We start from the raw sequence: 12,440 nt of genomic DNA, 5'->3' as shown, positions 1-12,440 counted from the left end.
GTCAGTACCATGAAAACTCACACATCTGTGTGTGCAATAAAAGTATAAAATATGCTGCTTCTGGGTTTTAATGTTACTTACAATCAAAACTGGAAAGGTAAATGTATTTTAGGGTTTTATGAAGCAGCTGGAATTTGGCTGGCCGCCTTTTGGAAAACTTAATATTCTAGATACAGTCTACTTCCTTAACAGTAACAATTTTAAATCTTCTGAAAATGGCTATTTTGAATTTATCATTATCCCTGTCATATGTGTCCTTAAAATAAATACTGTGTATGGTACTGGTCTGCCAAAAGATGGTGTTTCTTTTACTCCTTGCAGTTGCTGTCGATGGCCGATGGGGTTGCTGGTCTGAATGGAGTCCATGCGATGCTTCCTTCAAAACCAGAAGGACCCGGGAATGCAACAACCCCTCCCCAATGAACGGCGGGAAGCCGTGTGAAGGGCAGAGGGAAGAAGAGGAGGACTGCTATGTTTCTGTGTTCACAGACAGGTAAGAAGACCAAAAGATCTCCCTAGTCATGGGATATTTAAGGAGCCCTCCATAGTGGCTCTGTAACTACCAAGGAGAAGTAGCACACCGCTTTCCCCTCAGAATTAATTCAGTGGAGCAGAGAGAAGGAAAAGTCTCAAAATCTCTTAAATTTGCTTCACATTTGGATTTGTTAATTGTTTATTCCTAGAAAATTGCTGATGAATTGCACACTAAAGTATGCCTGTAGATCCTGTATGCTGCTTTGCATGGCTTCTTTTCCAAAGACATGGAGAAATCTTTTGCTTCTCTTTGTTGGAGTTCACAATTTCTATTTTTTTTGGTATCACATCCTCTTTTCTTAGAGGTTTAGATCTCAAAGTCTCACAGAGAGTTCAGATGAAGATACCAAGTTTCTCATATTCCCACTTTAAGTATGCCTGATGTACCATTTCAACATGGTTTCAACTTCAAATCCTAACTCCAAACTGACTCAGTTTTTTTCATCTTCAAGCCCAAGTCTTCATTTTTTCCTCTGGGACCAAGAGCTGAAACAGGATTTTCCCTGTCCCTGCTATAGTGACTGCAGAGGGGATTCCAGAGTGAATAGGAGAGGATTACAAGCAGTGGTTCCACAGTTCTTTGTTACTCAGGTAGACACCATGGGCTGTTACAGTTCCATACTCACAGAGACCAGCCACCTATAACTACTGCCTGGTTGCAACAGAATTACATGGATTATTTAGAGACTTCCTGCTATGTTGCTTTTTCTGCCTCTTTTTCTTGCTGTATAAAGATATTTAATTAATTATGTTGCTAGATGCATTTAGCACTTTTTACTGCTCTCACATTCTCCCCCTTGTCAACCTGATGCTTTGTCCACCATCTTTTATTTAACAGAATGAAATTATGGAGGGAGGATGACAGGACACACTTGCAGCTCTCCTGACATTCTGCCATTGTTATTTGGTGACATGAATGCTTAAGATACATCCTTACAGCAAATTTTCGCTTTTCAGAGGTGCGCCTTGTATAAATGATGATGAAGCCAGGAGAGAAGAGAATGTCTTGATTGGTGAACCTGAATCTGGATGTTCTAAGCCAGACCCACCAGAATATGGCTTTATCAGGGTGAGCATGAAAAATGATACAGAGGCAAAGTATAGCAGTTGAAGAGATTGGAAATTTTACAGCTGCCCTGCTGTATGTGCCTGATACTCAATCTAGCTACTGTACTAGTGAGAGTGGTGCTGTCTTCAAGGAATGCTGTGGGACTCTAGCCCACCACACTACACCAGCAACTGAAGAAAAGTCAAGGTAAAATTCATTTTCAAGTGGTCCTTGAATCCTTGTTTTGTAGCCATGACATCAGTTACTGCTACTGGACAAACTTATCATTATATCGGTGAGTGGATGACTCATATTTCAGAGTAGGAAAAGCATGCATTCATTACATCTTATCAGGATTTTGCTGTTGTTTCCTTTGACAGTGCCCAGTCTTGTTACCATAGATTCTTGCAGAGGATTTTGGTTTGGGTTTTTTAATTTTTTGTTTTGTTTTGTTTTGTTGTTGTTTTTTTTTTAAAGAACGAAAAGAACCAGTATGCTGTGGGGGAGGAAGTTGAAATTGCCTGTGTGAGTGGTCATAGCCTCATTGGCTATCAATACCTTCGGTGTCTGCCAGATCAAGTCTGGACACAGCAACACGTTGAGTGTCAACGTAAGCAAGAGGAAACAAACAAAATGCACAGCAACAAAATAGAAGTGGAAGAAAAAGACACAAAAAAGATTTTAATACAGTTTTTTTTAAAAAAAATCTCTAAGATATCTGAAAAGATAACATTTTAAGAAGGTATTTAATGTAGACATGGCAAAAACATCATGAGTCACTACATCACTCCTCTTTTAATTCAGAAGCATTACTATTATGTGCTTTATAAGGATATTGTAATATCCAGTGCATAAGAAAATCCTCAGATGGATACTGTGAGATCCTTCTCTTTTCTAGTTTTAAATACCTTTAACAAAAGGACTCACCTTTTGTTTTCAGACTTACAGAGATATCTTTAAGTTGATACAGTTATGAAGAAGAAATCGTTCTTACAGAAATTTTTCTACTATATTTTATATTAAATGGATGATGTGTTTCTAACCACAACCTCACAGGCTGCCTTGAAAATCTCTACCATAAATCAATGCTTTGAAGGAATTATAGGTCAGTTAAGAATTAAGAATCAGAATTGGTCTGTTAGCTAACAAGAGAGATTTCAGTAGTTTTCTAAAACTTGGTGTGATTTCATTACTTAGTCTTCATTTTAACAAAAAATAAGGTGCCTGAATATACTTGTGAGCTTTCTATTGCCATTGATTTTGTTTAATTTACAAAAGAAAAATTAAAATATGCTGTTAAATGCTATTCTTACTATTTTTAAACAGGAAAATTAAATTACTTATATTGGCATACATTAGAAACATATTGTCATTATTTAGTTATTACTTCAAAAATATTTTAAAGACTATGACAATGCACTGAAAATTTCTAGACTTAATTGTGTTAAATTTTTATTGGTTTTGAATGTCAGACTAATGTTCAGTGTCATTGAGTGTCTTTATATGGTTCTTCAGATAAAGCATTATGACTTTCTGTAAATATCCACACAGCATTAAACCAACAAGAATTATGCTTTTTTTTATTGTTTGTTACAGCCTCAGTATGCCTCAGGCCACCAATATCTGACAGTGTCACAATTTCCCCATTTAAGCAACAGTACAACATTGGTGAAACAATGAAGCTGAGCTGCCAAGCTGGATTTATAGTCACTGGTCACACAAAATATACCTGTGGGAAAGACCTGTCCTGGATACCTCCTATTCAGAGGTCTATAACATGTGAAAAAGGTTAGTATGGCTGCAGATACTTTACTGTTTCCACATGGCTGGTATTAACAGTACTGTTTATTTCAGCTAGCTAGAACTAGGAGGCTGATGACTGGGTTTAAGACATATAGCAGCTATTCATTAATTTTGGTTTTACTTTGTGCCTCCCATGGTGACAGAATTTCAGCTCTAAACTTCTGCATTAAGTTCAGACTTTTTGGATGCAGTGTACTGTAAACTTTAATAATGAAATTGAGACACTGCAACTGTTTGCTTAAAACCAAAACCAAACAAAATAAAACCCCAGCTCTATTAACAAGGCTTTATGAAAGCAAAGTAGGAAAATTCACTATTGAAACTTCAGCTTCTCTTGTTAAACAGGATTTTCCAGTGATTTTTGCAAAGACCTATGAAAATACTTGTAGCATGCCAACCAGTGAGCTTTTGAAGAGAGAAACTTAGGACAAATAGAAATAAAAACATTTTAGCTTTTCTGGTAGGAGAGTAAGATACTTCTGTTCACTCTTTAATAGTTACAGTAGTTTTCACTCTGTTGTTTCAGATGTGCAAACTAAAATTAGAGGTATTTGCAATCCAGGACAAAAGCAAGTTGGATCTCAGTGTGTTTGTATGTCTCCAGAAGAAGATTGTGGGTAAGTACTGTAATTAGAAGTCAAAGTTTCTCTAATGATAGACCAAGAGGCCATTGTGATACCAAACAGGAAGAGCAGGAAAAGACAACTGCAAATCAAGACTACTCTCTGTTGAGATATTAACTAGCTATTCCTCTGTATCCAAATTACAACCCTGTTTATAGCCTATGAAATGAATGAACAATCATAGGATTACAGAATGGGTCAGGTTGGAATGGTCCCCAGTGGTCACGTGTCCACCCTCCCTGCTCAAGCAGGGCCTCCCCAGAGCACACGGTGCAGGATTGAGTTCAGATGATGCTTGGATATCTTCAGTGAAGGAGACTCCACAGCCTCTCTGAGCAACCTATTCCCCTCACAGTAATCCAGTTCTTCCTCCTATTCAGGTGGAATTTCCTGTGCATCACTTATTGGCCACTGCCTCTTATTCTATTGCTGGGCACCACCGAGCAGAGCCTGGTCCTTCCTCTGACCCCTCCCTGCAGGCACTGACAGACACTGATGATGTCCCCTCTCAGTCACCTCTTCCTGAGACTGAACAGGCCCAGCTCCCACAGCTTTTTCTCATAGTAGAGATCCAGTCCCTTGATCATCTTTGTTACCCTCCACTGGACCTGCTCCAGGAGTTCCACGTCTCTGTTGCACTGAGGAGTCCAGCACTGGACTCAGCTCTCCATGTGTGCCTCACATGGAGATACGCAAGGTCACCTCCCGTAACCTGCCGACAATGCTCTCCCTAATGCACCCAATTACATTAATGTAATGAGACACCACAGCACATCTTTCTAATCTCACTGCTCTCTGCTGCTGGAGCCCCAACTCTTCCTTTTTTTCTCATCATTTCTCCAATATCACTACCATGCACAAGGAGCATGCAAGGTTGGAACTATGATCTCTAAAGTTTCTTCCAATCCAAACCATTCCTTCCAATTCCAACCATTCTATGATTTTATGGTCCTCTTTTTGGGAAATGACTAAGCTCCAAAAATGATGCTGCTTGGAAATGCATGCACCTTTTAGGAATGAATTCACTCAGTAACCAGAGCAATACAGACAAAAGGAAACTGCAAGCAGCATGACTGTTTTTGCCTGCCTTTGGTCCCATGATAACTGTGCGTCAGAGATAGACTTGCACGCACAGCTGCAGGGATGCATTAACTCAGAAAAGCCACCCCAGGGGCTGTGGAAATTTCACATCCTCAGGGAGATAACAGCATCTCCTTTTTCCTGTAAAGGCACATGTCCTTTACCTCCCATCTGTTGGACAGGACCAAAGCTTCCCCAGCTCATAGCACTTGTTTAATCAGGTCCAGGTCCTGCTGGGGCAGCCTTAGGTCCTTAGATCCAGCCTGTCCATAGCTTTGCTGTGTTTCATGTGATGCCGATGGACTGTTTAAAAGCATGGACTTGTTCCACAGCCTGCTAAAATAATTTTTCTTTTCTTCCTTTGGGCAGCCACTACTCAGAAGACATCTGCGTGCTACATGCTGTTTCTGAACAGAATGTGACCAAGCCCAGCTGTCAATACTCAGCTGAAATGTGCCTTGGAGTAAAGTCATTTCATTTCTTGCATGCTGGCCCTTGCCATGGTAATTCCAGCCTAGACTGGGCTATTGAGAGGGCAAAACTCTCTACAAATAGCTTGAAGAAAGTGCCCTGTGGCTATGACACCTGCTATGACTGGGAGGATTGTCAAGGTATGACTTCTGAATGGTGAGATTTATCCATTCCTTTGGATCTAAAAGTAAAATGTGCTGACTCTTTCACTGCTACAAGAACAGGATTTACAGACATTGTGGTCCCTCTGGGCACGAGGAGTGTGAAAGTGTGGTCAGTCCTGTGTCCCTGCTACCTAGTGTTACACTTAGATACATGCCTTTTCCCTTTACTCACAACCTGTGTGGTGTTGTTACTTCCAATTACAAAGGCACAAGAGGAACTTGGAGATAAAGGGAACTTTTCCAGGAGAATTAACATTTGAATCTTTAATCACAAAAATGTAGTTGGTAATGTTTTCACCCATTCCTTGTGAGGCTACTAGCCCCTAATTTGTACTTCAGGATTTAATTTGGGCCACACCCTCTATGGCATATACTTAAATTGTGAAATTAAATCATGATACTACTTCAAAAGCAAGACTGGGGCCATCAGGCTTAATGGGATTTTAATGGTAAAATTTGCAAATACTCGTATGTGAAAACTGTGTTTATTAAGAGTTTTAATGAACTAGCTAAGCTGGTAAAATCCCTAAGAGGATTATTCTGTAAACACTGTCATGCAACTTGGCTATTTACCGTGTAACCAGGTGATAAGAGCAGTAGGTTTTCCCGTAAATGTCTGCAGTGCTGACTGGCTCCAGGCACATCAAGTGCTTGCCAGGTAAAGGCTGAATGACAGACACACTCACTCCATCCCTTGCTGCCAGAGACAAATCTGATTCTTATCGCACCTGGTCTGCTTAACAATAAATAAAGCAACAGCAGCAATCCTAAGCCCCTGTTTTGAAGATGCAGGATTTCTGCAGCATAGAATTTGAAGTAGGTGGCTGTAAAATTACTGCATGAGATGTTGTTCCTTGTGGGCTCAAGCAGAAGGCATGACCAGGTGTGTCCATCAATGGACATGCTCTGGTGGAACCTCTAGGCACCTTGTGCTCCTGGGAAAAAGGTGACAGTTTTTCAAAAATTACTTATTCCAGAGCCTCTAAGAAGCCTAGCTCTGCTTCCCCCATGCAAGTGTCTTCAAGCTCTTCAGCCAGCACTTCAGTGTTTTTTCTCTCAAAAGCCTACAGAGGCTGTTCAGAAAAAAAAGAGAGAGGGGAGAAAAATACATTAAATAAGATTAGTTGTCAGTGTGGTGTTCAAGCGATTAGAACTGGACTCTTCACCATCTCCACAGGAGCCCACTTTTCATGAGTGTGCACAAACATTTAGGAAATGAAAGTTCTGTTTTCCTGAGAGTGAGTAGTTGGTATCAACTCAGGGACAGAAGATACTGCAGAGAAGATACTGAAGTACCATGAAAGAAGCTAAATGGAGGAAAGCACACATTTTTCATGTTTTAAGAAACTGAAGGCAGAACCTCTGCCTAGGGAATTTCTGGGAAAGAATATAAAGAGTCAGAACCTGATTAGATCAGAAATAGGTAATGAAATAACCGGCAGGACTGAGCTTTACCACAGGCCAGCAGTAGGTAGCTTAGCATTCATAAAGAAAGCTTTAATGAAATAGGAGCTGACACAATATGGACCTTAAGACTCCATTTCATAGCAAGATTGTGTTCAAGGATAATTGGGAATAGAAAGTCAACTTAATATATCTTTGTTTAGAAGAAAAGTCAGGGAAAGCCAGTGGATAAAAATAGTTAGATCAATTGTGCTTTTGTATGGGCCACTGCTGCAAAAACTGTTATTTAAAGCTGATTATGTCTCTATTCCTAATATCCAGCCATCTAGTGTATGCACTACAGGCTTTTTGTAACTAATATATTGCAAATGTCCAAGAGTGTTTTTCCCTGTTGGACTTTGAAATGTCATCAAAGTATAAAATTTGGTTTTAGTCATCACATTTGCTGCTAAATTTCCACACATTCATTCCCAGAGACACAGACCCAGTGCTCCTGCCTGATGCCTTACCAGTGCCCCAAAGAAGAGATCCGCCCTCACTGCATCCAAATGGAGACAACAGGGAGGAGGAGGACAGTCAGTCATTGCATGCTGGCAGCCATGAAGTGTGCTGGCATCAAACTGAAGGTGCTGGAGCAGGGGAGCTGCCTGCCATAACCCATTGTCTCTCTGCAGACACCATGATCATCGCATCGAACGCAGACTGAGCCACCCACAGAAAAACTTGGTTTATTATGAAAGGATAAATGGATCAAAACAAAAGGATGAGAAAAAAAATACAGCTTGTTTAACAGCTTTCTGGGAGAAGGGTGGCAGTGGCTTTTTCTGTCTGAAAATGACCTGGGTTTGGGGGTATACAGATGGGTTGTCTCGCTGGCAGCTCTGGAGATGTGCACGGGAAGGGAGGGGAACAATGGGAAGGGAGAAAAAGAAACATTGCCTTTGGTGTCCCCTAAAGCTGAATGAGACTTTTCCTTTCCTCAGCCATTTGTTGCTTTGTCCTTGTGCTTGTGACTGCTCTGCACTCTTGTCTCACTGGCTGGGTACCTGCTGCATCATGCAGGCAGAGCAGGCACTTCAGCACCACTTCTGACATCAAATGGGAAGCGGGTAGCAAGAGGCTACCTGCACTCATGGTACAAATGGAAGGAGCAATATAAAACACTGAAACCCACAATTATGCAATGATCAAACAAAGTCTTCAAAACGATGTGATTTTTAATTGGAGCGGCTGAACAGAGGAGGTGTTTGCTTTCTGTGTTTGTTTGCTGGGTTTGATCTTTAGGCACTGCCAGGGACTTTTCTGGTATCCCTCAAGGTGAATTAAGTAAGAAATTACATTTGTACGTAAATATAAAAGAAACGTTTAATGAACAATGCAGTGGGCAGAGTCCTACTGCAATATGTGTTTCTTCTTGGAGTGGTTCGACTTGGAGTCTGCAGAAATACATCACAATCAGATTCCTTGTATACACCTCCACCAGCATCAAACCTGAGAGCAATTGCATGGGGCACCTCAACTTAGCCATGGGTCCATGCCCTCAGCATTTCTTGGTCACAAATCATCATTTCTGAGTAGTTGCAACTAGAATTTTCCCTTCAGCACTCAGAATTTTACAAATCTGAGGAGTATAAACCTGCGTTTTAAGAAGGGGAAAGCTGAAAGTACTTTTTTTTTTTTTTTTTTACCAACAGACAACAGAACAATGACAACCAGGAAAAAAACCCCTTAGAATCATTGAAAAGAATAGTAGAATTTGCTGAGTTGGAAAGGACCCACACAAATCATCAAAGTCTAGCTCCTGGCCCTGAACAGGACACCCCAAGAATCACACCATGTTCCTGAGAGCATTGTCCAAATGCTTCTTGGACTCTGTCAGGCTGGTGCTGTGACCACTTCCCTCAGGAGCCTGTTCAAGTGCCCAACCACCCTTTGGGTGAAAAACCTTCTTCTAATATCCAACCTAAACCTCCCCTGACTCAGCTTCAGGCCATTCCCTTGGGTCCCATCAGTGTAACCACAGAGCAGAGATCAGTGTCTGCCCCTCTACTTTCTCTTCACAGGGAAGTTGTAACTGCAATGAGGTCTCCCCTCAGTCTCCTCCAGGCTGAACAGACCAAGTGACCTCAGACCTTGCACTGCTTCCCCTCCAAACTCTTCACCATCCTCGTGACCCTACTTTGGACACTCTCTAATAGTTTAGTATCTTTTTTCCCTTTGGCACTCAAAGCTGCCCCAGCACTCGAGGTGAGGCTGCCCCAGCTCAGAGCAGAGCAGGACAATCCCCTCCCTTGCCCAGCTGGCCATGCTGTGCCTGATGCCCCCCAGGACACACCTGGCCCTCCTGGCTGCCAGGGCACTGCTGGCTCATGTTCAACTTGCCATCAACCACGACCCACAAGTCCCTTTCCATGGCACTGCTTTCCAGCATCTCATTTCTCAGTCTGTCCATACATCCAGGATTGCCCTGTTCCAGGTGCAAAATCCAGCATTTTTCCTTGTTGAACTTCATAATGTTGATGATTGCCCAGCCCCCTCATCAAGTGTCTCTCTGCAGGTTCTCTCTGCCTTGGAGGGAGATAACAGCTCCTCCCAAATCAGTATTGTCTGCAGACGTAGTATCCTTTCCAGTCCTGCATCCAAAGTTATTTATGAAGATGCACAGGGCCCATGATGGGGCCCTGCAGAACTCCACACATGATCAGTTGCCAGTCTGATGTCACCTCATTCACTGCAACCCTTTATGTCTGAAACATCAGGCACTTGCTCACCCATTGCATGATGCATGAGGAACATCCATTACTGAACAACCTGCCCTATGTATAAGTGTCACACCTTGCCGGAGGCTGGGCAAAGTCACCTGGGAACTGGGAGTGGGCTGGATGTGAAATGGCCATCTTTCCCTACAAAGAAACATATTTGGGATGTTGTCAAGCTCCCTAGAACAGCAGCTAGTCTCAACTTGATGGAGATCAAGAAAGAGAAGAAACTAATCCTGCTGCTAAATACAATAAATGGATGCTTTCTTGCTTAAAATGTATAGTAAAATTTATTATAAAAGCCTGAGATAGTCTTTCTTTTATAATTCTGTACCTCTTTCCTCCAACTGAAGATCTACAGTAATGTGCTAGTGGTGATCTAGGAGTGAATTGCAGATTTGATTGGTTTTAGATTTGTTTTTAGTGCCCTTGTTTCTTCTTTCTGGTTGCATTCTGTGGGGGAAGGATGGTTGTGTATGCTTTCTGCACTGTCAACAAACAATGAAGATTTCTTGATCCTGATCCTCTAACCTTAATACTAGCTTTTCATTACAGGCCTCTGATTCCAGTGTAACTGTCTAGCAAAGCTTCCGATAAAGGGAATTTTTTATCCCTGACACTTTTCACCATGATAAATTGCGAGAAGAAGTTATTTCCTGGTAAACAGAAGGCAGCCAAGTGCTCCCTGACTGCCCCCATTTCTCCAGCACCTCTGGTTTCAGAGTGGTTTTGCAAGTGCTCGCAGTAAGACTTGTTTTGTTCTCTCTTGCTGATGGGGATAATTTCTGTAGTTTCTGTTTTGCAGTTGAACGTTACAGCACAGAATGGAGACATCATCTGCCACTCATTAATAAGGTGGTGATTCTGCCATAAACTGAATCCAGTGGAAATCTTCAGCATGCTGAAATTAGTGGGGTTTTTACTGTTGCTTCAGTAGGGTCTGGATTGCACTTTGCAAGGACTTTGGGTTTGGTCCTGTGCTCTGTCACAGGGTTGCCCAACTCTTAGATCAAGGACGAAGTTCTTTAATATTTCCTGCAACATCTGTCTTTTTCTTAGAAGTGATGACTTATATTAGGTAACGATAGTTTTCATGTTCACTGTGGGCAGGAAATGCCATCCCTCCTTTGCCATTGTAAGCTCCAAGTAACACACCTAGCTTGATGGACCATTGCCTTGGGCCATAACTTATAATTGGAGAAGATACAGCAAACATGAAGTGAATCTGTCAGGGTAACCTAGGTCACCTAGTTCTCAATGAACAGCCTTCTTGGTAATGCACCTTCTCTACTGCACAGAAAAAAACCCCCATCTATTTGATCTTAACATCAGAGAGGAAGTATCATCCAAAATAAGTATACCAAGCCTTTCCACACAAATTTCCATACAAATTCCAACATATCTAATTTTTCACTAGCACAGGAGTATGTGTAATGTATATACTGTACACTTACCAGAGACTGAGACAGCTGGGGCATGATTCAATGGCCGGACAACTAGCACCTGCTGTTGTGGGCTTCTCACCACGGCTTCTGTGTAAATACTTATTGTAATGTAGAATGTAAAATTTGAGAAATATAGAAGAGAACTAAATAGTATCTGTTATAATGTTTATCCTTATGCATCCTCAGAAAGGGGTAATCCAGAGTTTTCTTCAGGGGTTTGAAGGTAAATCAGATATATAAATATCAACTGCCAATCTTTTGCTGATGAGCCACTGCTTAGTAATAGCAATTACTGTTCCTTCTTAAAAATATGAAAACATCTGGTATTAAAAGTTGAGTCCTGGTGTCTTTATATTTCAGATGCTGTGAGAGTGGTAATTATCTCTTGATTTAAGATTTTGGTGCGAAATAAGACTACTAAATGCAAAATTGCTAGACACAGTAAACACAGTAGAAAATAGCTACCAGTGGTTTTGCTAGTAACACTTTCCCAGTGAGTGATGAAACAGAGACCATCTTAGCCAGTGTTTTTCCCGTAAGTTCTGGCAGAGCCCACTGCTGTCCAGTGCACTCTTGAGTTTGCGCTCTAGAAAGGGCAGGGAAGCATCTCTAGCAGCAGTATAAATTGTGACATTCATGATAGCTCCAGCTTAACATATTCAGTTGTGTATTCAGAGGGAGAAGTCCATCACATTTCTCCTCACCCAGACATCCTTGAGCAACAGGCTTTGACAATTTTTTTCAGAAAAGGGAGGCTTCAACTGTGTAAGAGAAACAACTCAGTTTCTCTGATGGAGGGTTATGTGATAAGGATGCCACAAATAACATGTTTTTAAAACCAAAACGTAACTAAATTAATGAAACCTGTGCTCACAGATGTCAATTTTGCTATAAGGAGGTCTTTCAACAGCTTCCAAGGCTGTGTGTTCATATGTGGGTTGGCATGAAGATTTCCAGTGCAGATAGATTTGGGCAAGCTGATCTTCATTCCTTGGTTACTGCAAATGACATGCTCCTAAAGGTGTATGGCTGCACCCAAGATAATCATCTTTGGCTGTGCTTTTACTCAGCTGAAGAGAGAAACAGACCCTTAGAAGACAGAATTTCTG

The 12,440-nt window shown here is 41.4% G+C and overlaps 1 protein-coding gene across 2 annotated transcripts in view; it reads left to right on the top strand.

Moving 5' to 3' along the window:
* C6 (complement C6) overlaps nucleotides 1–11,649 on the top strand; it is a 28,607-nt gene extending 16,958 nt beyond the window's left edge. For both annotated transcript variants that reach the window (XM_069001609.1, XM_069001610.1), the window contains exons 12-18: nucleotides 322–493; nucleotides 1,492–1,603; nucleotides 2,060–2,192; nucleotides 3,179–3,370; nucleotides 3,912–4,002; nucleotides 5,458–5,699; nucleotides 7,602–11,649. In XM_069001609.1, the coding sequence (XP_068857710.1) occupies nucleotides 322–493; nucleotides 1,492–1,603; nucleotides 2,060–2,192; nucleotides 3,179–3,370; nucleotides 3,912–4,002; nucleotides 5,458–5,699; nucleotides 7,602–7,783 (1,124 nt within the window). In that variant the 3' untranslated portion in view covers nucleotides 7,784–11,649. The remainder of the gene's footprint in view (nucleotides 1–321; nucleotides 494–1,491; nucleotides 1,604–2,059; nucleotides 2,193–3,178; nucleotides 3,371–3,911; nucleotides 4,003–5,457; nucleotides 5,700–7,601) is intronic.
* The last annotated feature ends 791 nt before the right edge of the window (nucleotides 11,650–12,440 follow it).

Source organism: Aphelocoma coerulescens (assembly GCF_041296385.1).
Source record: "Aphelocoma coerulescens isolate FSJ_1873_10779 chromosome Z unlocalized genomic scaffold, UR_Acoe_1.0 ChrZ, whole genome shotgun sequence".
Lineage (NCBI taxonomy): Eukaryota > Metazoa > Chordata > Aves > Passeriformes > Corvidae > Aphelocoma > Aphelocoma coerulescens.
Note: the sequence above shows the minus strand (reverse complement) of the source record. Positions and strands in the feature narration are given on the sequence as shown.